Source organism: Phocoena phocoena, chromosome 7 (assembly GCF_963924675.1).
Source record: "Phocoena phocoena chromosome 7, mPhoPho1.1, whole genome shotgun sequence".
Taxonomy (NCBI): Eukaryota; Metazoa; Chordata; class Mammalia; order Artiodactyla; family Phocoenidae; genus Phocoena; species Phocoena phocoena.
In genome coordinates, this window is record NC_089225.1 from 36,188,634 (window position 1) to 36,214,349 (window position 25,716).

At 36.7% G+C, this 25,716-nt stretch overlaps 1 protein-coding gene across 1 annotated transcript; it reads left to right on the forward strand.

Moving 5' to 3' along the window:
- Positions 1 to 675: 675 nt before the first annotated feature.
- TNFAIP6 (TNF alpha induced protein 6) lies at positions 676 to 17,924 on the forward strand. Its single transcript, XM_065880578.1, has 6 exons — positions 676 to 846; positions 5,703 to 5,840; positions 7,503 to 7,664; positions 11,557 to 11,785; positions 13,879 to 13,919; positions 17,242 to 17,924. Exons 1-6 carry the CDS (start codon positions 753 to 755, stop codon positions 17,409 to 17,411), a joined length of 834 nt encoding a protein of 277 aa, XP_065736650.1. The 5' UTR covers positions 676 to 752; the 3' UTR covers positions 17,412 to 17,924.
- Positions 17,925 to 25,716: the final 7,792 nt, after the last annotated feature.

The following is a 25,716-nucleotide window of genomic DNA, read 5'->3' on the forward strand; positions in this document are numbered from 1 at the left end:
TATTATAAGATAGCCCCAAAATGCTGGAATGTCCTAAGTCTCTGAAACTGAACTACTTTTCTGGAAGCTGATGTATTTACCTACTGACCACAATAAACCAAGGACTGCAACAGACCCCACCCAGGACAAAAGCAGAGGAGAGGGTAAAGAAATGCTACATCACTGGAGACAGTTTAGAGTTTGCCAGCTGTGCACACTTTTTGTTTCAAACGTCCTATACAAGCTTGGCAATGTTTAAGGAAAACTAAAGTAACATCACCAGGGTCAAGTTCAAGTGTTTAACCCCAAACCCCATACCGCATAATTGCCTTACTGCAAATAAGATATTCAGGGTTTCTCTTAAAATCCCTACTGGTGTCTTTCTTTTGTTGTTTTGAAACCACTGCTGAATCTGCACCAAGTTAAACAAACTTCCTAAGAGAAAAGTGTCCATGACAGATAGAATAAATGATCCCCTTTCAAAGTAAGTGAATTTTAAAATGTAGATGATCATTCTATATCCTTAGTTTTGGCTGCCAATGCAAATGAGTCAGAGAATTTGCCTCAGACAGTGAGTTAATTGTGTAACTCTACAGAGGAAAATGCCATTGGAGAGTACTTGCTGACCTCACAGCTGAAAAAAAAAAAAAAAAAAAAAAAGAAAAACCATTTAAAGATGTGGAAACCAGATGTTTCAGACACATTTCAGCCTCTGCTCTGGGAATTTATCCTGAGCAGCCCCTAACAGGCTATTCCTTCTCTACAACTGAGATATGATCATCTTAATTTACTTATTTGTCTTGCTGTGGGAAGAGGCTCACGGATGGGGATTCAGAAATGGAATTTTTCATAACTCCATATGGCTTGGTAAGAAACTTCACTCATGAGCTTCTTGTTGGGAAAGTGGCTTCTTTGAATTCATGGAGAAGTGAATCAAAGCTGTAAATTTTTCTCTTCTGTTCAAGGCTGATGTTTTCAAAGAAAATGCTTGGGAAAGATAGATACTGGAATGCATATATCATTTTTAAAAAAGTGTTTCTGCCTTCTAAAATTTTAAAATAGCTTTTTATAAAGTGAACTTTTCAGTAGAAAATAGAGGTTAATATTTATATTCCATATGAAAATATGCTTTAAAATTTTCAAAGAAGGTGTGGTGGTATAGTGCAGAATGTTTCCTTAACAAAATAAAACCACCAATATATTATTTTGTTTTCATTTCAATGCATTTCTAGTCAGATTTCATAACAGGTGACCATAAGAGAATTACAACAGGTAAATTGGAATATACAATAATTTTATAATCATTGCTCCATGTACTCTGACCTGTAGTGTATATCATGCTTTTTCCAAACATCTTTTGACTAGTTTGACAAAGCCAGCTTGTAATACAGAAGAAAATGAAAAAAGCTTGTATTTCTGGATGCATTCTTACCACTTGATTTCTTTTGTTTGAGCTATCCATTTAAATACCTTTCTACCTCTTTTGTTAGACAAGGAAAGTTTCTTTTGTTGCTTTGTTTTGTTAAATGTAAGGAATGACATAGACCTAACTGCGAATATAAACAACAGACCAAAAAAGGCTAAATAGAGAAAACCCAAAATACCCCATATAGTACTCTAAACAATGCTTTAATTCTCATGATACAAATTAATACTGCTTTATGTTCACTGTTGTGTTTGATAGTGAAAAAAATATGACTTGCTCAAGAAGAAAACTGACAAATCCTTGTATAAAATAAATAAAGAGAGAGCAAAATTAACCTAGATCTTGATGTTATGCTTGATAAGCAGCACATAGTTATAGAATATTTTCCCTTTCAGCATGTTTCTCTCTGGTAATAACTGCAGCCATGCGGATTTCATTAGAAAGCTCGATTGCAATGCACAGCCTTGCAGCCTCTTTTTTCAGTTTGAGCCAGTGAACAGCTTTCATGCTGAACAGTGCAATCCATTTGGCCAAGATGGGGTCTGGAATTTACTAGAGGAATGAGCAAGTCTCTTTATTTTCATTGCACACCATCAAACTTGGGAAATACACACCTATTTGTCAGAAATGACAAAGATGATCATAAAGCTAGTAAGAGTTAAACCCACATGGATAAACTTTGAAATGCTGTCAAATTTGCTAATGATCAAGTAATTTGGAGTTGTTGTTTTTTTTTTTAAAGTGATGTTGTATATCACCAAAATATAAACCTAGACAATAGGAGTTCTGTCCTAGAGATAGAGAGGCGCAAACCCAAATGTTTGTTGATAGTATATGCAGCACATTTGAGGCCCGGAGTGATTGCACCGTGCTTCACGCTTCAATGTGAGACAAATTATTCATCAGTCAGCCTAGCATAAATTGTTTACAGTTGGTTAGGCCAATGTAGTATTAGAAAACTATTTAGGGAGGGAAGAGAGTTGAATTAGAAGGCAGGAATCTGCTAGCAACTATCAAGAACAAGGCACTTTAAACTCTTGGTCTCAGTCCCATACTGGTAAAATGAGAAGTCTGAAGTAAGGGACCCCTAAGGTTTATTTTTAACTCTTATATCCTCTAATTCCTTAGATAGTAATTTTTTTTAAAGACACTTAAGGACAAGAGACTTCAACTAGTTTAAATGGATTATGAAAATCAAAAAATGTACAGATAAGCAATTCTTTTTAGCCATTGTATTGAATCCAAAAAAGGAGAAGGGAAAAGTAACATTATCATGAGCTCCTACTAGGATTCAGAAGCTATGCTTATGGGTTTTATGGTTTATATATTCCAAAAGATAGGTGTCATTATTCTCATTGGATAGATGAAGAAACTGAAGCTCAGGCAGTGATTTATACAAGGTCACACAACTGGTCCACTGTAGAACCAGGAATAGAAATCAGAGCCAACATAGTATTGTGTCACCACTTACTAAAAGGAAAAGGAAGTTATTGGTTAAATAGATTTTCAATTTCAGTGAATGACAGCTAGAAAAATTAATAAATTATTACTTCCTCTGAAAGGTGAAATTTTTTAGATTAGGACTCATTGTACAAAGGACCATCTTAGTAGTTTAAAATTCTGAATTGAGAAATACTTTAAAATAAATGTGTGCTTAAAACTGTCAAGTACACATGCCAAGGGTACTCAACTGTTCATAAGGCAAAATAATGGGAAGTTTGGGTCTCTTTCAGGAACAGTGTGGAATATTAATATTATTTAATAAACTAAAAATTATAGCATAGACATTTCTGCTATTTAAGTTACTATCTTATTACTAGACAAGTTTAAGAGGTACCAAAAGTTTAAGAAAAACTACCAGGAAGAAAACTTAAAATTATTAAAAAATTTTTTTCTGTTAATTTATTTTTTTCCTGCAAACATCTGTTAAAAGAGAAACTGAAGCATACTTAAAATTTTGAGTTTATCTGAGCAAAAATCCATTTGAATTTGGCAGCATCCAATCTAACAGATAGAAAGGAGCTCCGAGGAGTGGTACAAAATGCAAGACTTTCATAGGCAGAAGGGAGCAGGCAGAAGGAAGTTTTACTAGGTGAAAAAGCAGGTTGGTTATGGCAAGGTTACTTTCCTTCAGCGGATGGCAGGGGTCTATCAGGCAGATGACCTAACTGGTGGTGATCAGGAGATTTCTGACTGACTGGTTTAAGATTCCATTTCTGGGTGAGCCGAAACCATACTTAAGTCTTGGTTTGGTGATGTGGGGCTTAGCATAAGGGACTCCATTTGGAGCTTGCTGTCGTGTTTTTAGTACAACATATTTTTACTTCTGGAGTAAAATATCACGGAAATCTTAGTTTGAGAAACCTTGGCAGACAAAATAATTCTTACAAAATTTTTTCAAATAAAGATCTTTTAGAGAACAGATACAGGGTTTCCCTGGTGGTGCAGTGGTTGAGAGTCCGCCTGCCGTTGCAGGGAACACGGGTTCTTGCCCCAGTCTGGGAAGATCCCACATGCCGCGGAGCGGCTGGGCCCGTGAGCCATGGCCGCTGAACCTGCACGTCTGGAGCCTGTGCTCCACAACGGGAGAGGCCACAACAGTGAGAGGACCGCGTACCGCAAAAAAAATAAAATAAAATAGAGAACATATACAGTTTTAACATTTTTAAAAAGTAACAATAATCTCCATCACAATACATTAGTAAGCACTACATGTCTCCTTCTCTACTAAAAGGCTTAGTACCCCTGTACTTCAAAATAGATGTACTTGCATTGCCCACTAGTGCTCGAGTTGCTTGAGAATAGGGCTTGATCCCCAGCACCCATCAAAGTACCTCATGGTATATTCTTAAAACAGCCAAATTGGAAACGAGTAAAAGTTTAGTTAATGAGGCTTTACCCTATGTGTAAAGTGTCCTATGAAGGACACTTGGGAAGTAGGTGACTCTCAAAGGGGAAAATGACTTTGATGTTCCTTGTGTTCTCTGACCTCTAAGTATCAGATGCACTAAGGTACTGTGTATTAATGACAGGCTTTTTCCGTATAAGGTATAAGAGCAGTATCCCTTGGAGTCCAGAAAAATGCCAAGCAGCACCTCCTATTGAACTGTGGCATTGTCAACTTCAGCTTGGGGAAGAGAGTAAAGAACAGTATTTCTAATACTGCTGGATTCATATCTTGCTGCATGCCAAGAAACATACGTTCTCGTTGGAAATGGTCTTGATGGTGGCTGATTGCACAGGTCAGGGGACAAAGACTTAACAATAATCTGACAGTCAACATAGAACTGTTAGCGCTATGTTATGATTATTGTCTTGGGAATCTTTTCACATTGTTTCTATGGCAAAATGCACTCCAGACTCAAAACAATCATTTTAAACAGTGATCTATTGGGAGATGGCTCATGTATGACTTAACACTATCTGAAATACGTTGGGAACAAATGTGAACCGAAAAAGACAAACCAGATAAAGAACTTAGGAACTGGTAGTTAGGTGTGTCCCACTTTTTCTCTGCTGTAGTTAAATCTATTTTTCTTTTCTTCAATGTAATATTTGCTTGCCTTGGATTCCTTTAAACTTTTCCTCAGTTTTTGATTTGTTTACTAAATTCTCGATCATACTGCATTAGTCATTTCCCTCAAATGGATATTTTGGCTTACTTTTCTCCTTCATTGTAAGCCAATTTTCATTGGTTTCTTTTGCCTTCAACTCCTTTTCTTTTCCTATTGCTTACCTTTCCAAGTTTTTAAAACAAAGTCAAAAAACAAAAAAGTCAGTGCTTCCCTGGTGGTGGTGCAGTGGTTGAGAGTCCGCCTGCCGATGCAGGGGACACGGGTTTGTGCCCCCGTCCGGGAAGATCCCACATGCCGCGGAGCGGCTGTGCCTGTGAGCCATGGCCGCTGAGCCTGCGCGTCCGGAGCCTGTGATCCGCAACGGGAGAGGCCACAGCAGTGAGAGGCCCGAGTACCGCAAAAAAAAAAAAAAAAAAAAAAAAGTCAAAATTCTATCACCTTTGGATAATGCAGAAATACAATGTTGTGTTAAAACTTTCTTTCAGGTTATCAGTTCAAAAAATAATTTAGCCTCAAGTTTCTATGTCCCCCCAAATTCCCCTCATTCATATTTTTTTCCCAAAGCTTTCTAACAATGAAAACTTAGCCACTCAAGGCAGCTGACCCAGGGAACCCTTTGGCGGGAACAATAGCTGATGTAATCTTCCAGCTGAGGCCACAAAATTTCCCTTGTTCCACAAGAATGGATAATAGTGCATTGACGACATTTTGTGAATTCACAGAACAAGCAGCAGGCGTGTACCACAGAGAAGCGCGGTCTGGCAAGTACAAGCTCACCTACGCAGAAGCGAAGGCGGTGTGTGAATATGAAGGTGGCCATCTTGCCACCTACAAGCAGTTAGAGGCAGCCAGAAAAATTGGTAACAGCTTTGACAATAATCTTCTTCTTTTTCACCCTTGGAAAAAAAATTTTCCACCTTTCCTGCAACCCCTTATTAAGACTTTTCTCTCCACCCCTGCTAATAGTTCCTCTGGCTTCTCCCATCTTCTCTGCCTAGAGCTGGTAGACAATTCTTACTACTAGTAACTTAGTTGGGGTCACACCCCATTGGGAGCTAATAAATAAACATCAAAAGAAAATGAAGACATCATTATCTCGATATCATTTAAACCCCTCATTAATTTTAATGCCACTGCTATTCATTTTTAATATCATTCTATCTCTTCTTGACGTCTGTGTGTCATTTTCCTCAGCTGTTAAATGATGCTACTATGTTGTCTTACAAGGAAATTTACTTGGTAGAAGAAATAGTGAATTTAGTGGATTTTTTTTCAATTATTTTCAATTTTTTCCTTTTCTTTTTTTTACATTAAGTGGGAGAATGCATTTGTACTTTAGGATCAAAAGCCATGAGGAAAAGGAGGATAAGCAAGTTGTAAGGTGGCAGATGAAAGAAACTGGGAAGATGATGTCAGGACACCCGCTGAAAACCCAGTAGTTAACAAATGCTATTTGCTTCTTTATATTAAAAGAAACGGGTTGCTACTGTCTCTCCTGGACTTTCAGGAGAATCCAAAAGGCCACCCTAATTCAGAATTTTCTTCTCCACTGAAGATATCCCTTTGCTGATAGGAACATACCTGGCAAAGCTCATACTATTATTATACATTACCCAAGACAAAAATAAAGGTGTTCTCGAAAATGCCCCAAAGTCTCCCCAGATGACTGCTCAGTCTATACCCTTTGGGCTGTGTGTGTGACGCAGTAAATGGAATGAGGTATACAAAGGCCAGAGACATTACTAGCCATGGGGGACTTGTAGTCAAATCGTTCTTGGCATCGGCAACTATTTAAACAGCCTCCAAAGTTGAGTAAGGAAAACAAGGCTGAGGCTTTGTTCGAAATGTATGAGTACTTTTATCCCTATTCAAATTTTTAAAATATTGGTGATATCTTTTTTTTCTTTCTTTTTTTTTTTGCGGTATGCAGGCCTCTCACTGTTGTGGCCACTCCCGTTGCGGAGCACAGGCTCCGGACGTACAGGCTCAGCAGCCACGGCTCATGGGCCCAGCCGCTCTGCGGTATGTGCGATCTTCCCGGACCGGGGCACGAACCCGTGTCCCCTGCATCGGCAGGCGGACTCTCAACCACCGCGCCACCTGGGAAGCCCTAGTGATATCTTAATTGACCCTGAAGGAGAAATTATCATCTGAAAAAATTTTTTTCAGTATTGATGGTAATTCCAGAAATTAACTCATGGCACTAGCTCCGTCATTTGTGAAAAGAAGCCAGCTCTGAAATTGGATTGTTTTCATATCCATGGTATTATTATTTCCTAGTCCATCTGCTTGTTTTTTTTTTCCAAGTAAGATGTCATTTCCTAGTAAAAGTCAGATGTTACAAGAACTTTTATATACATTCAAACTTTATTTTTTAAGAAAACAGTTCTTCCCCTTTTATATGAAGTAGATTTGGGCAGTTAAGACACTGTCCCTGTTGCAAGGGGCCATGTTGGTTGAGATGACCTTTGCTCAGCTGAGGGAATAACCAGTTAAGCCATTACCCTTCCATTCTCTTGCAGGATTTCACATCTGTGCTGCTGGGTGGATGGCCAAGGGCAGAGTTGGATACCCCATTGTGAAGCCAGGGCCCAACTGTGGATTTGGAAAAACTGGTATTATTGATTATGGAGTCCGTCTGAACAGAAGTGAAAGATGGGATGCTTATTGCTACAACCCACATGGTTTGTCAAAAACAATAATTTTATACTATATAAAAACAGGTACAGGTTACTAAGAGCTTAGTAAAAAGAAATGACTTCTTCCAGAGAGAGCAATTTAGTAACGATAATTATTAATAACAACTAGCATTCATAGAATGATTATGCTGTGCCACACACTGACTTATGTCTCTTCATCCACACTGTCACTTTATTGTTATACCCATTTTAGAATTCAGGAAACTAAAGTTCAAGAGCTTAAGTAACTTTCAGACAGCCAGTAATTAGTAGGCAGGTGAGATCACGACTTAATTCTTTTCTGTGCCAGGGAACTTCCTGATTACAAAGGACAAAAAAAAAAAAAAAAAAAGATTATAAACTTGTCACAGTTAATTAGCTAAAACCAAGAAGTAGTACTACCAAATGTTAACTGTTCAAAATTATCCCTTTAATAGAATGAGAAAAGGGAGACAGAATAAACAAAGTTTTTCCCTAATTTCTTTTTGGGCATAAATTCTTAAACTTCCAAACTAACCAACCCTCACTCTGTGGTTTGTTTTAACAAATATATACTGGATATGCTAGTTATTATTGTAAGTACCTGTTTATTCATATTCTTTTTCCATGGTTGATTGCAGCTAGGAAAACTTTAAAGAGAAAATTAACACATTATAATTACTATAAACAGTAATTCTTGGTCCATGCTGTTGGAGAAAACAGTAGACTGTTGTTTTGGGATGTATTTCCCCCAGGATAATATTACAAAGTGTTACAACATGTTACAAAGTATTTCCCAGATATATGATCATAAACATCCTCAGGTGGTGTCCCATTTGGATCTACCTTAGAGAATGTCCATGACAAAGTAGGAGATTACAGTGAAGTTCTAGCATATTATTATAGAATTTATTATTTAATAATATTAACCATTGGAGAACAGTTTCTCACATTTGCAACTAACCTCTACCTCACAATAATGTATACTCCAAGTAGAAAAGAATTTTTCCTAGAGCTGTCACCTATTCCCACTTGAGACAAAACATGAATAAATGGGGGTGGGGTGGGATGAACTGGGAGACTGGGATTGACATATATACACTAATATGCATAAAATAGATAACTAATAAGAACTGCTGTATAAAAAATAAATAAAATTCAAAAAATATGAATAATGTGCATTCATATAGACTATGACTTTCAAATCACTTTGACATACTTTAAGCCTATAGTATACTATATTTAGTCCTATATTTAGTCATTGTTAATAATTCATATATCTTCTTTTCCTCTCTTTCTCTCTTCCTTTTTCTTAAATATATTTATACAGGCAACTCTCTTTTTAATCTTAAGAGTAACTTCTATTTCCAAGTATATTATCTGATTCTTCTGCTTGATAAACTCCAGGATCTCTGAGCATCTATCTACTCAATCATTTCCAAAGGTCAAAGTCTAAGGAAGATGTAGAAGTACAAATGGAAAGATTCTTACAGTATTTCATTGCCCTTTTATAAGAATGCCACCTTAACTTACAAATTTTTATAAGCTGCTTTTGTTTCTTATAGAGGCTGAATGCTTTTTACTCTGGGAATGTGTGTACAGAATCCTGGGAGACTTGTGCTTACTCAAGTCTCAGCTTACTTTTGGATTCAGTGATATACTGATTATTTAGGATGTGGTCAACCTGAAGGGGACTGGGGGCCACCTGAACTAGCAATGGGAGAACAGTTCATTGAAAAATAATTGGACTGAAAAAAATCATAATGGTATCAGAAAAATAAAGCAATGATTATTAATTAATCAATACCACCAAGTTAGAGTTGATTGAAGCAAGGAAGAATAGGGTCATTCAGAAGTGTTCAGAAGTCAGCTTGCTCATTCGAGTTCTGAATGTGTGGCATGATGCCGACTGCTTCCTGTATGACTACTTCTTAACCAATTAGCTGTCAGTCCTCAGGGACCCAGCCTGCTTTATAAATCTGTCATTTTCTAAATAAGCAAGAGATGAGGCAATAATTATATGTAACACGAAGTATAGAGCTGAATAGATATAGCTAAATATAAAAACGAGTTAGTTCAATATTTGAATATTTTTCCTAATCTAATGATATATACATCAAAGATAGGATGCTATGGGACAGAGAAAATCACTCCCAAAGCGGGCACTGTACATGCTTATGTGCACATATAAACTATGTATTATATAATATTTAATAATACAATAAGAATAGCTTACACTTTGCATAATACCCTTAAGCTATCCTTTATATTTTACCCTCATAATAGTCCTGTGAGGGAGGTAACAGGAGAGACATGACTATATTTATTTTACCAATGGAGAAACTGAGGTATAGACTGGACGCAGAGCTCAGACTAGATCCCTGACCCTCTTTTGTCACTTCCTTGCCTTTCTAAGAGCCTGTTCTACCCTGGGGTGATAAGCTTCCTTTACTTCTATGGTGTGAAGGATTCTAACACAATTTTTTATTGTAATAGTTATTTTAAAGGAGAATATTCTTGTAAAAAACTTCTAATTGGGGAATTCTCTGGTGGTTCAGTGGTTAGGACTCGGCACTTTCATTGCCGAGGGCACAGGTTGGATCCCTGGTCAGGGAACTAAGATACTGCAAGCTGTGTGGCACAGCCAAAAAAAAAAAACCCTCTAATTGATATAATAAAAAATACCTTTGAATGCTATCCAGAGTCACCACTACCATCACCACCACTCAGATTATTTTTGAGTTTCCAGTTTGTATCTTTTTTTCAAGACACTAGACATTTAGGTGATATTTAAAATTAACTGGGGCCCTTCCACAGCTTTCTCTTTAGGCATACTGTAAAATCATTGTTCTGGCGGAGATTGTTTGTTCTTATAACAGGTTATGGGACAGGACAGAAATCGATGAAATGGTAAATGACTTGAAAAAACCAACATGGATATCTCCACCAAATCCTCAAATAGTATTAGGATTAAGTTGCTAATGTAAACCAGTAAAAGGAGTATAGAATGATTATAAATTATTCCTTTTAACTAGATTAGAGTGACCTTCAAATTCCCTAAGTGATCTTCATATTCTATAATGATTTCCCAAACAGAATTTATTGGACTCATTATTCCAAGTGTCTGAGTCCCTGAAGACACAGTGGTGACAGCACAGAACAAAATCCCTGTCATCTTGATTGGGCTGTTGGTAATATGGGCATATGTATTTGTCAAAACACATTTAAGTGTACGCATAAGACATGCATCCTATGCTTAAAACGTAAACAGAGCAAAAATGTCAACAGGAGCACAATTATTATTCCTTCTTGCTGTTTTACTTTTTAAAAAACTCAAAAGTGGGGACTTCCCTGGTGGCGCAGCAGTTAAGAATCTCCCTGCCAATGCAGGGGACACAGGTTCGAGCCCTGGTCCTCGAAGATCCCACATGCCACGAAGCAATTAAGCCCATGCGCCACAACTACTGAGCCTGTGCTCTAGAGCCCGCCTGCCACAACTACTGAAGCCCGTGTGCCTAGAACCCGTGCTCCGCAACAAGAGAAGCCACCCCAAGGAGAAGCCCACGCACCGCAACAAACAGTAGCCACCGCTCACTACAACTAGAGAAAGCCCGCGCGCAGCAACGAAGACCCAATGCAGCCAAAAATAAATTAATTAATTTTTTAAAAGTTAGAACAAAAAAAAATTCACAAGTGGTCTATATTCATTTTAGAGAATTTAGCAACTATTAATGAAAAAACTTTTATTCTTTAGCTACAGTTACACACAATATACTATGGATGCTATATATTAAATCATTTTATTTTTATTTCATAAAAACTACTAAATAGATGGACACTAAGAAATGAATATCTTTTTTAAAGTAGGAATCATTTTTTTAAAATGCTTTCTTATCATTTTTTTTTTTCCTCTTTTCAGCAAAGGAGTGTGGTGGTGTCTTCACAGATCCAAAGCAAATTTTTAAAACTCCAGGCTTCCCAAATGAGTATGATGATAACCAAATCTGCTACTGGCACATTAGACTCAAGTATGGTCAGCGTATTCACCTGAGTTTTTTGGACTTTGACCTTGAAGATGACCCAGCTTGCTTGGCTGACTATGTTGAGATATATGACAGTTACGATGATGTCCATGGCTTTGTGGGAAGGTATGTATTGTTTCTCCATACAGGAAGCTAATGAACACCCGATATTTTGCATGATGTTTCTTTTATTTCTCTCCAACTGTCCCTACAACATTGATTTTCCAGTTTATCTATTCTCCTGCAACAGAGTATCCTTTTTTAAAAAATTAATTTATTCATTTATTGATTTTTGGCTGAGTTGGGTCTTCATTGCTGCATGTGGGCTTTCTCTAGTTGTGGCAAGCTGGGCCACTCTTTGTTGTGGTGTGCGGGCTTCTTATTGGGGTGGCTTCTCTTTGTTGCGGACCACAGGCTCTAGGCGTGTGGGCTTCAGTAGTTGTGGCTCATGGGCTCTAGAGCGCAGGCTCAGTAGTTGTGGTGCACAGGCTTAGCTGCTCCGCGGCATGTGGGATCTTCTCGCACTAGGGCTCGAACCCGTGTCCCCTGCATTGGCTGGTGGATTCTTAATCACTGCGCCACCAGGGAAGCCCCAAGGTATCCTTTTTTAACCACGACTTTTTTTTGCTCTGTTACTCATAACAAGCCATAGTCAGCTGCTATGTCTACTTAATAAAATAGTTATAGATGCTTTTTGATTTGTTAAGTTGTAACAATTAGTTACATATTCTATTTATAAAGACCTCAAGATTTGACTAACAGGAGAAAGAAGATGTATGAGTTGGGAAATTTTGGGGTTTTTTTAAATGTTCTGATTTCTGTCAACTTCCTAAAAATAATTATAAATTCAATAATTGTTGCCTTTCTTCTGTGTACAAAGCATTGTACTAAGCATTATGGATATAAGGCAAGTAAGTAAACTATAGCCCCTTCTCTCATATAGTTTAGCTAAATATACAATGGATATCTTTTTAAAAATAACTTTCTTTGCCATAAAAAACAAGTATTTCTTTCCTCAGTATTTCTCCCTGGGTTTTTTAACATGCTGGGACACACTTTTTTTGTGTTCCCATCCATATCTTTAACATAGTTTAAATTTTACAATACAAAATTTGCAACATTTTACAAAATATTGTAAATTAAAGAGTGTACAGTTAAGGTGTTTTATGTATTCAGGTCCCCACTTAATAATGTGTATTTTAGACTATCCATTATCAATAGATTATCAGTTATCAATTCTCTATTATCCATAATAGTAACTTAATGAAAGAAAATAGTAGTGGGGATAATTAAAAATGACAGACAATATCTTTTTATTGACTTTGAAATCTGTAACTTAAATACAAAGAAAAACAAAGGCATTTGTTGCATAAATGAACAGCAATTTTTGGATGGAAAGTGGTTTTTGTTTTGTTTTGTTCTTTAGCTGAGACTACTACTATAGAAAAAATATATAGTTTTTTAAAATAGTTTGAAGAAGACTAGAAGTAGGGTTGGAGGAATTAAGAACAAAGTCTTTTTTGAAAGAATGGACCTCCTACCTTGGGAATTAAGGTAACATTTTTATTCTAAACCTAGTTTCAGAAATCAATTAGAGCTCTAGATAAAATCATAAATGATTTTTTAATCTACAGGCTAATTTGTTATTTATTGGATTATATTGTGTGATTTACCTTTATAATAGACTTTCTCCCCCTCAGGAATAAATTACATGGTTTTAGAAACTGATAAAAACCCTTACTTTTTATATTATCATGTGCAAGGGAATTCCCTTCAAGCCATGATTCAGATAAAAATCACACCCTCTTATGTCTATAAGGTCCAACGTAATTCTTTCCCTTTTAAATCAGCCATACACCCATTCTTCTCTGTGAAGAAAACTTCATGAGATTAATCAGAAACAAATATAAAAAATTTCCAAATAGATTCAAATTGTCTACCACACAAAAAGCTTTGTAGGCACACAGTAATGCCACAAATTCTTTCTTAAGAATCTCATTAATGCTGTGAGAAGGATATTTCAAACAGTTTTAACCCCTCTTCTCTCTTACAAATTCAAGTAAAAATAAATAAAGATAACAATAAAATGTTGTAAAATAATAGAAAAATGAGCCATTACTTAGGGGAAATAAAGTACGTCAATTATCAGTAAGAGCCACTTGCAATAGCTATATAATAATCATTCATGTGACCTCTCTTTTTAAAAAATTCTCTTTCAGATACTGTGGAGATGAGCTTCCAGAAGACATCATTAGTACAGGTAATGGCTCTAAATTGAAGAACAAAACTATGATTTGCTTTTTCAGTAACAGTGAAAATGAAGGACCCAGTAGTTATTACTATATACTTTTTAAAGTTGAGAGAGCTGAAGACAGATATAGCTTGCTAGCTTGTAAAAGGCAAAGAAGTGCTTATTTATATTTAAAGACTTTTACCAACTCCTTGCACTAAAAATGTGTACTCTGGTTATTTGCAGGAAATGCAGTCTGAGATAGTCTTGAATCTGCAAATCCATAAATACTGCTGTAGCTTATAATTCCCATAAAATGTGGTAATAAAAGGTCTAAACTTTTCATTGATAAAGGATTGAAGTAATTTGTAAAGTTGTTAAAAGTACCTTCTATCACTGAAAAAAATTTTGCATCATATTTATTGCATTTTCACATTAGTACAGCAATCCCCAGAGTCTTGTGAAGAACACAGTTCTGTTGGATGTTTTTAATAGATATTACATGAGAAAAGGGCTTTAAGGTCAAGTAAATTTGGGAAATATTGGATTAAACAATGTGAAACAGGTTTCTTTATTAGAAGATGTCAGAGAACTTTTACTATGCTAATTATGCATAGTAAATCTAAAAAGGCTAGCTATAGTGGGCAAAGTTTTCCAAATCTTTTTCCTCTTGCTAATTATTTTGTGTGACTTTGTTCCTTAAAATGTACCCCAAGAAATGTCCCTGTAGCAGCATACATTTATCTCAATAAGCAATACCATTGCTATTGCCTCAAACTGCTACTTTCTGACTAAGAACTTTTACTTTCTTAGATGTCTTCATTTTCCTTTTCATTTTCATCACCAGCACCAGTAATTGGCATTCTTTTTTTGTTTTTTTAATTAATTAATTAATTTATTTATTTTGGGCTGCATTCGGTCTTCGTTGCTGCACGTGGGCTATCTCCAGTTGCCACAAGCTGGGCTACTCTGTTGTGGTACGCGGGCTTCTCATGGCGGTGGCTTCTCTTGTTGCAGAGCACGGGCTCTAGGCACACTGGCTTCAGTAGTTGTGGCACATGGGCTCAGTAGTTGTGGCTCGTGGGCTCTAGAGCACAAGCTCAGTAGTTGTGGCGCATGGGCTTAGCTGCTCCACGACATGTGGGATCTTCCCAGACCAAGGCCTGAACCTGTGTCCCCTGCATTGGCAGGCAGATTCTTAACCACTGCACCACCAGGGAAGTCCTGGCATTCTGACTTGCTCTATTTTTACTCCACATCATAAAAAAATTATCACACTACTTCTCCAACTAAAAACAACAAACCTACATTGAGTTGCAATTTCTAAGCAGTCCTTAAGCTGAGATACTACTAGCTAAAATTAGTCCCACACCCTAGCTTTGCAGTATATGCAATTCTCATTTATGAATCATTACAAGAGATGGAAATTCTTGTTCAGTCTTGGAATGATTAATGCTTAAAATTTATGAATTCATTACTGTTACAGTCTCCCTAGGAAGAGTAATCTGTTAAACTTTCTATTTATCTTTTATTCTTTACTTGAGAACATATTTTATGTTAACAGAAAATGAAAAGAAGACATTTTATGAGATGTAGGAGGTATTTGGGGGGTGAGAATCCTATTTTTAAAATAAAAACAAAGTGAACAGAGGGAGAGTCAAAAAGAAGCCTAAAACTTAATATTTTTCCTGTTTTGTTTAAAACAGACAAAACTTACTCCAAATGTAACACAAAATCAGTGTTTTTCTTGCAAAACTGCAAGGAACTAAAAAAAGAAAAACCCACACAATTTATTATTCAAAGAGAAACAAATCAACAGAAAAGAGCATAGTTAAATAAAAAGCCAAAGATTTAGCAAAACAGCAGGAAGAATACATTGATACAAAGTAATAGAAAAAGAAGATATAAAATATGTTTAAAGTATTATCCTATCAGTCAAGCATAATGCTGTTAACGTTTTGATTTAGTGTTCTTCTTAAATATATACTTACTCACCCCTGGATATTTATATTAAAAAACAAAAACAGAAACTAAATAAACTAAAAATTACCCATAACTGTACCACTTTAAAAAAAGGTATGTAAAGAAAGAATGTGCCCACCCTTCTCATGTCTCCCCACCCAAGAAAGGCATTGGATAACTATGTGGTGACCGTCCTTCCAGATGTCTTCCTGTATTATACAAACATTATATATCAATACACGGAGACCATGGAGCTATTTTCAAGTCAGAGTATAATATTTAGATCATTCTAATTCTTTTTAATGACTACCTAATAGGTACCATAATTTGTCATATACCAATATTTAACATCCTGAAGGTGGTTGTTTTTCTATTTTTCTTTCTTTTGCTATTGAACATTTCACCAGACATTTTTAAAACTCTATTTTGTAGTGCTATTTTATTTTTAAAAAGTAAATTTCTAGAAGTGAAATTTTGGGATCATAGGTGATGTGCACTTAGATGTGGATAGATGTCACCAAATTAGCACTAGCCTTACAGTGCCAATTTGTATTTTAACCAGTTGAGTAATCTGGAAAAAAATTTTTTTTTTTAATTTAAACAACTCTTTCAAGTTTGAGAAAAGTACAGTGGAGCACAGCATGAACTCTGAACTCAAACCTGGTTCTGCCACTTATAACCCTGTGGCCTTGGGCAAGCTACTCAGGTTTTCTGTGCCTCAATTTCGTCTATAAAAATGACTATTTTAATAGTATCCAACTCATAGTGTTGCTTTGGAAAATAAGATGAAAGGCACTTCAAGCTGTGCCTTTCATCTTATATATATGGGGTTTTTGTAATGAATTCTGGATTTGTGATCTGGATTAAGAAGGTCTTTCCTTCCTGAAAAAGAAAAATATTCCTATATTTATTTTACACAATAACATTTTTCCTTTCTGTTTTTGGTACATTTTGGTCTTTAATGCAGGTAAAATGTAGTTAGGTGCTTTGAGTAAAGGGATCTAGCTTTGTGGGCTCTTTTTTTTTTTTTTTTAACAAATGCAAGGCTTGTTGCCCTCATTTAGTAAATAATCCATCCATATCTTAATGGTTTGAACTGCCTGTCATTCTCCTGTAATTTTATGGATGTACCTTCTACAAAGAATACCTCTGAAAACAAAATAGACACAATTTCCTCTAGGACAGATTGGAGAGCCACAGGAAAAAATATGACAGTCCTGGTCCCAGTTGGCAGTGAAACTACAGACTCTACAGCTTGAGAATCTAATTCTGAATTCTGGCAGTCCTGTTCATGAATTTTTATATTCTCCTCTGAGAATGAGTCTTTGAATTGTCAGCCAAATTGAAGGAGAGTAACATCATGGTTCTTTTGCACCTTCCTCCTCCCCAGGAAATGTCATGACCCTGAAGTTTCTAAGTGATGCTTCAGTGACAGCAGGAGGTTTCCAAATCAAATATGTTGCAGTGGATCCTCTATCCAAATCCAGTCAAGGAAAGAATACAAGTACTACTTCTCCTGGAAATAAAAACTTTTTAGCTGGAAGATTTAGCCATTTATAAAGCAAAGAAAGACATTCCGCATTTATGTTTCTATCTTTTGGAGCCTCTTTGATCTCACTTTTATATTATTATTATTATTAACATTTATTTATTATTTTTCTAAATGTGAAAGCAATACCTGATAATTTGGGGAAAATTGGAAAATACAGAAAACTTTAAATGAGAGAATAAAATCTCCCATAATCCCATTGCATAAAAATAACAAGCATTAACATTCATATATTCTTCTTTTAGTCATTTTTTGATTTGTGGTATATGTATCTATATGTATTTGTATTTCAAATTTTGGAATGCTGCTCTATGTACAATTTGATATCTTGGATTTTTTACCATTGAACTTTACGGTGTGCACGTTTTCCCCTATCGTTGAGTATTCTGCAAAAACATGATTTCATTTACAGTATTCTGTAAACTGTCCATGTTATGATTGTTCCATACTTTATGTAAGCCTGTCTATTGTGGGAATTATAGGTAGTTTTCATAAATATTGTTTCAATAAACATCCTTGGACATATATGTATTTGCACAGCTCTCTAATTATTTGGGATAGGGTCCTAGAGGTAGAATTACTGAGTCAGAGATTAATTAAAATAAAAAAATGTTTTTGAGGGAGATAAGCTGGACTTTATGACACTAATGGGGAGTGGTGGGCTGGATGGCTGGTGGGCTGCACTACTCACTCAGCCTACAAAGACATCCTCTAGGGAAGCGAGAAAGTGAATGGACTAGGAAAATAGCACGTCATTAACCAGCAGCATTAAGGGTCCATTTGACCTTTGTGGTATGGACTTTAACAGGAGATTGGTCAGCAAGTCTCTTTTCCTCTGGCCATGTTCAGCTACACAGGACAAAGATTAGTGAGAGAGCAGGAGTCAGCAGGGTCAGTTTTGCCAAGTGAGTATAAGACAGAGGCAAAGGAGTAGAGGATATGGGTAAGAAGGGAATTGCAATGATAACCCAAGGAATTTAGTTTGATAAGGGGTGAAGAGAGGACAGTAAGGAAATGAGCGACAGTAAAAAAGTGGTGGGCTCAAAGAATTGTCAAATCAAGTATGAAAGGGGACGCACTGGAGAGATAGTAGGTAGTGGTCAGAGAATGAGGTATTAAATATAACCTTCTGTGGCAGGCAGAACAGTGTTCCCTCCCAGGATGTCTGCATCCTAATCCCCAAAACCTGTGAATATGCTAACTTAGGTGACAAAAGGGACTTTGCACAAGTGATTAAGGACCTTAAAATGGGATATTATCCTGGATTGTCCAGGTGGGCCCAATGTGATCACAGGGGTCCTTAAAAGTGGATGAAGGAGGCTTAAGAAAAAGAGTCAGAAAAAAGACGTGACAAGAGAAGCAAAGTCAGAAAGATGCAACATTGATGGCTTTGAAGATGGAGGAAAGGTGCCATGAGCCAAGGATTGTGGGTGGCTTTTGGAAGCTGGAAAAGGCAAAGAGATTCTCCCCTAGAACTTCCAGACGGAATGCATCCCTGCTGACTCATTGATTTTAGCTCAAAGAGTCCCATTGGACTTCTGAACTACAGAACTGTAAGATAATAAATTCATGTTGTTTTAAGCTACTATGTATGTTACAATTTGAGTGGAGCAGTGATATAAAGGTAATACACCTTTTAATCAGTTTCATGCAGGGTTAGACTTAGGAATAAATGTCTAATTCTAGATGACAAAGCATAAACAAGAAGGAGCTGTAAACAGAAGATAGCTATTTTTTAAACTCAGAGAAATTAATTTAGGTGAATATTATTTAAGGCTAGTATAACATTTCTCTGTTCATGTTTTCCTGCCTACATGTAAACTTTTTTTACTTCCTTGATCATGAATTTTTTTTTTTCCACTATTGTTTTTACTCTTTTCCTCCCACCCATAGTCTTTTTGGTCTTTTTTCCCCCCAGCTTTTAAAAATTGAAGTGTAATTGACTTACAATATTATATTAGTTTCAAGTGTACAATACTGTGATTTGATATTTTTATACATTGCAAAATGATCACCATTTTAAGTCTAGTTACCACCTGTCACCATACAAAGTTATTACAATATTATTGACTATATTCCCTCCACAGGCGTTTTGGTCTTTATCAGAATTAACTTTTTTTTTCCTTTGGAAATTTTGATAATGGAATTTAAACAGTAAATTGAAGAATGTGTGTTAACTTGAAAATTACAATGCACTCTAGGATATAAGGTATTATTATTGATGATAATGAATATAAATCCTCAAGATTTTCCTGGAAATAATATTTAGATGTATGAAATATTTAGAATGATGCTAAATGTTATCTATTACCACTGACCCAGGTTCCCCTATATCTCAATGGTGTAGTGAGAGTATTATATGAGAATATTATATACAGGATCAGAGATGGGTTATAATGACTTCTAGAGATTTGACTGAATTAGTTACAAGCCTTCCTACTGAGATTTAGGATACATTATGATCATATTCTAAGATCTATAGAAATTCTTGAAAAGGAAGAATTATAATATATAGAGAGATAATTTTTAATAATAATTTTAGTAAAAAAAGTGACCTTGTAGAACATTTTTAAAAACTTGATTTTATTTATTCAATTTAGCACCTTTTACATGTCTACTCCAGTATTCTTTATGTTCTAGCAATTCCACTTCATTTGAATGTTTTCAGTTTAATACCTGCTTAAATATATCTGTAGGTATTTTTCTCTATTTTTTTTTTCTTTGTCATGTTTATGTGTGGGTTTGGGAGGTTCCATTTCTTTAAGTTTTACTTACTTTCAATTGAATGTGATCTTGATATCAATATCATTCTCTGAAAAGAAAACAAACTGACTAATGTTTATACATGTACATACGTACGTATTTAATATTTTATTTAATATAACATTTGAGTTCAGATTTTTTTGAAGAAAATTTTTTGGAAAGGAAGTTTTTTCAGAATATGTTTTACAACTCATTCCCCTCAAAAAAAACTTATTTTGAAGGCAAGTTGTTTTCATGTCTTGTGTTGTTTTTAAATGTCTAAAATATATATCCACAGCTATTTAATTTCCTTCTGAACAAATGCCCAGCAAAGAAAACCACAAGAAGAAATCACATCCCACAAAACCTCAATATATAAAAGTAAACTCCCTAAAAACACAGGCTCTTGGGCCTCCACTGGGAAAGCCACATCCTTAGCAGTATTCATAAAATATAAAACAGTTTTTGAGCACTTACTTGACTGTCAAACAATTATAAATAGGACTATTACTTGCCTAAGTGTTAGTAACCTCACAGTAGTTCTCATGATGCCAAAAGAAAAGTTACATGGTATTAGATTTAACTGAGTCAAGATGTTCATTTAAAATAAAATTACATGTACAATACAGTATGAAAACTAATTTTCATATTGCTTTTTGAAGTTCTATCCCTGCTACAGTAAATAGGAATCACTTGCAGGTTTGTTTATATACCTGATAAGTATGCCTCATCAACAGCTTATTCACATAATGTAGGCAGAAGTAGGAAAAATTGCTCCAGTATATGAGCTGTTTCTTGCAAAACCAGAAAGAGCAAGGTTAGAAGGTAAAAATGATTAGAATTGTAACGAGTTGGCTTTTTTTTTTTTTTTTTTTCAATTTAAAAGTTACAGGTAATCAAGTTTAAAAGTGCTATAGGGATTCCCTGGTGGCACAGTGGTTGAGAGTCCGCCTGCCGATGCAGGGGACACGGGTTCATGCCCCGGTCCAGGAAGATCCCACATGCCGTGGAGCGGCTGGGCCCATGAGCGATGGCTGCTGAGCCTGCGCGTCCAGAGCGTGTGCTCCGCAACAGGAGAGGCCACAACAGTGAGAGGCCTACATACCGCAAAAAAAAAAAAAAAAAAAAAGTGCTATAGAGGACAATGCAATGCTAGATAAACATCAGTGTTCCAGCTAAAGTGTTACTGCTATGGGGAAAAGCAACATGTATGCTCTGCCTAAACAGCAGTATCTTCAGCACAGTTGATCATCTACTTAATACAGCTCTTCATCTAGTCAACTAAGATTTTTCTTTTTCTCTTTTTGCTTTCAATTTAATTTAATTTTGGGCTAGTTTATCTGCTCATATTAACAAAACTTAAGAATTTACAGCTGATGTTATTATGAATATTCTTCCTCCTATCCTGTTTCTCCATCTACCCATTTCTGGTCCTCAAGAGCTAGTTCCAGGGTCTTCAATATCCTTCAAAAGACTGTATGTAAATGCATATTTTTTCCCTTCCCCACTCCACTTTTTTTTTTTTCTGGCTTTTCAGAGGGCTGCCCAAGGGACTGGTTTCTGCCTTGCCTGACTCAGCGTGCTGATGGGAAAAGAATGGATGTGTACTTTGAATACCAGGTTGGCAAGCACAATAGCTTGTTACACTAGAGAGACTGCAGTACTGCAGACAGACACTAGGGAGAGACTGCAGTACTGCAGACAGACACTAGGGAGAGGAAATTATGGGCTTCTGAGAAGCAGCAGAGGTAAACCTCTTTAACTGGGAAATCAGTTGTACAAGTCCAGAGAAGATGCATACCCAGAAAAGGTTTGAGAGGTTCCCAAATCTCTAGCTAAGCTGATTGGTTTTTCAGATGCCCAGATCTCAACAGATGAGCACAAGGCATACAAAGCAACAGGGAAACACGGCCAAATCAAAGGAAAAATGAGAATAGCCACAACAATTTTGAAAAATAAGCAGAAATTTGTAAAACTTTCTGATTTCAAAACTTATTATAAAGCTTCATGGGACTTCCCTGGTGGTCCAGGGGCTAAGACTCCGCACTCCCAATGCAGGGGGCCCAGGTTCAATCCCTGGTCAGGGAACTAGATCCCACATGACACAACTGAGAGTTCGCACGCTGCAAATAAAGATCACGCATGCCGCAACGAAGAGCCTGCATGCCGCAACTAAGACCCAGTACAGCCAAATAAATAAATAAATATTAAAAAAAAATAAAGCTTCAGTAACCAAGTGAATGTGGTATTGGTATAAAGGTAGACCTACAGGTCAATGGAACAGAGTCCAAAAATAGACCTACCCATGTATAGTCAATTGAATTTCCACAAAGATGCCTACGCAATTCAGTGGGAGAAAGGATACTCTTTTAAAGAGTGATGCTAGAACAATTGGATATCCATATGTGAAAGAAAGAAAGAAAAAAGGAAGGAAGGAAGAAAGACCATTGCCTTATACCATTTAGAAAATTAGCTCATATTAACTGACCTAAAGGTCAAAAACCTATGAAATTTCTGGAAGAAAATATAGGAGAAAATCTTAGTAACTATGGAGTAAGCAAATATTTCCTAAATAGGACTTAAAAAACATAAACTATAAAGGGAAAATGATACATTAGACTTCATTAAAATATAAAACTTTGCTCTTCCAAAAATACTGTCAAGAGAATGAAAGAACAGACTGATAGAAATATTTGCAAAACATACACCAAAGGACTTATATCCAGAAGAAAGAACTCTTAAAACTCAATAATAGAAAAGACAAACAAATAAAATTTTTAAATGGGCAAAAGAATTGGGCACTTCACTAAAAAAAGGTATATGGATGGCAAATAAACACATGAAAAGGTGCTCAACATTGTTAGCCATTAGGGAAATGCAAATTAATACCACTTGATTTTGCTAGAATAGCTAAAATTTTAAAAAAAGAAAGAAAAACCCCCCACCACACCAAGTTTGTTTGTTTGTTTTAATATTTATTTATTTGGCTGCATCAGGTCTTAGTTGTGGCATGTGGGATCTTTAGTTGGGGCATGTGGGATCTAGTTCCCTGACCAGGGATCAAACCCAGGACCCCTGCATTGGGAGTGTGGAGTCTTAGCCACTGGACCAACAGGGAAGTCCCACCACACCAAGTTTGATGATGATATGACCAGCTAGAATTTTATTCATTGCTGGTAGGAATGCAAAATAGTAGACATTTTAGAAAACAGTAGGTAGATTCTTAAGAAGTTAAATGTAAACTTACTCAGTGTCTGTCTGCAGTACTGCAGTCTCTCCCTAATGTCTGTCTGCAGTACTGCAGTCTCTCTAGTGTAACAAGCTATTGTGCTGGCCAACCTGGTATTCAAAGTACACATCCATTCTTTTCCCATCAGCACACTGAGTCAGGCAAGGCAGAAACCAGTCCCTTGAGCAGCCCTCTGAAAAGCCAGAACGTTGGATGCACATTCCACTTTTCCGTTTCCCTCCCAAGGGAGAAACTGAGAGTCGGGAGTGCCAGGTACTTCACTGGGGGTGGGGGGATGGGGGATGGGGAGGAACTAGGACAGGCAAATAAGAACTTTCCTACCTGCTTCCTTATGTCTCTTCTTGGCTTTGCATTCACCTGGCATGTTGCAACCTCTTACCTGGTTTCTGGAATTCTCATAAAGGCAATTTGGCACCTATATTGTTGTTAAGTCAGTGTCTCCATGGGGAACAAAGGCCTGGAATTTCCTATTCCACCATTTTGCTGATGTCCCTGCTCTTGTTTACATTTTTTAATTTTGAAAAATTAAACTTATAGAACAGGGAAGAGCTAAATTGGACTCCATGCTTGGTCTGTTTCTTCTACTTTAACCTTTGCTTTTCATTGCTTTTGTTATTATAATCATACATAATGGCCTGCCTCAGGGAACCCTGCCCCTCTGCCTCAATGTTAAACTAAAGTGCCTCTGTTCAGCTCCCAGGGAGAAAATCTGACCCTGCCCACCTGTGAATGGCTGCTAGAAAGAAGAAATTAACACATCCCCTCACCTAGGCTGGTCGTTCCAGGAGATGTTTTGTAAGAATGATGACCCTTTTTACTTTTCTTTCCCACCACCTCTCCCTCTCTATTCTGCCTTTTTACTTTACTTCCTCACCACCTCTCCCTCTCTGATTCTATAAAAGAAACTGGCATCCAGACCCCGATAGGATGGTTTATAGGAGACACTAGTCTGCCATCTTGTCAGTCTGCCGGCTTTCCTAATAAAGTCGTCTTCCTTGCCTCAACACCTCGCCTCCGACTCATTGGCCTGTTGGGTGGCGACCAGGGCGAGGTTGGACTCGGTAACACTTACAGAAGAGTTACAGGCTACTATAATGATGCTCACCTAGATGTACTCACAAAATATTGTTAATATTTTCACCATATTTGCTTTACCTCTCTGTCTCTGATATAAACAAATATACTGAACCATCTGAAGTTAAATTGCAGACATCACATGTTTTACCCTAAAATCAATCCTTTAAAACAGCGTGATATTTGTCCAATGATGATACGACCAACACTCGATATAATAGTGTTGAATTTCTTGCTTACTATAGAAAGATTTATTTATAGGATGTTTGGGATTGGCAGGCTTTCAGAAGCGTACGTGGTTAAACGTCAGCAATTGAAGTGTGGTGACTTAGCGAGGCTGTTGTTGACTGGCGCTCTAAGTCATGTTTACTGGACTGAGCTCATACCTGGCTGGCTGACTGTCAGAAGTGAGGACCTGACATTGATTAGTTTGCTGTTCACTGAGGTAAGTAGCTGATCAACGGAACAGGTTTAAGACCAGTTCTGATGGTTACTTAGTATCATGGCTTCGGAGTAAGCAGTGTTTTCCTGCATTTGTGGGGACTCCTTTATTCTCAGTCTTCTCTTTTCGTCCTCATTCAGCCAAAGCTGAAAGAAGGACCAAAAGTCCAGATTTTCACCATTGTTGTTCATGGTTCTTGAATATCGAGGTTCCCTTTATGGAGATATGATTTTCAATTTGCACATTTATCATTGTGATTTTATCTTGTTTTTGTCTTTGAATCATTTGTTGAATCACTGTTAGCCCAGTGGCTGTGTGGAATCATTTTAAAGTTTGGACAACAGACACTGAACAACAGTGAGACAAACAAGTAAAACTATAAGTACCTGTAATATTGGTAATAAAAGGGAAAGGAAGATACTCCATAACCGTGAACCAAGATTCTACAAGCCTGAGGAATAAAACAAGGCCTAACAACTCCCTGAGTCTACCTTAGTCAGTTTGTTTTTTCTTTTAACTTGGCTATAGATTGTTTTATCTCACCCAAAGTGTTATTCCCTGTATGAGAAGTCTTAGTAATGGCACAGACTCCCTCCTGGCTGACCAAAAAAAATTAAGGCTATGCTATTCTATTGCCTGTCGGGTTCAGCCAGTGTGAAGGGACAAATTTTTAATTACCATCTCAAGTTGTGCTTGTGGGTGGGGGGAAAATATTTGGGGGAAATCTTTTGCTAAAAAGGGTTTTATCTTTCAGATTCTTTCTTAAGAAAAGTAGTTCAGGCTTCCCTGGTGGCACAGTGGTTGGAGT

What these genes read in the sequence shown, in the direction of transcription:
- TNFAIP6 (XM_065880578.1), top strand. Translation starts at nt 753, where the DNA reads ATGATCATCTTAATTTACTTATTTGTCTTGCTGTGGGAAGAGGCTCAC. An exon ending in AGAGGCAGCCAGAAAAATTG is followed by an intron (nt 5,841 to 7,502) that starts GTAACAGCTTTG and finishes ATTCTCTTGCAG; the next exon opens with GATTTCACATCTGTGCTGCT. An exon ending in GTCCATGGCTTTGTGGGAAG is followed by an intron (nt 11,786 to 13,878) that starts GTATGTATTGTT and finishes ATTCTCTTTCAG; the next exon opens with ATACTGTGGAGATGAGCTTC.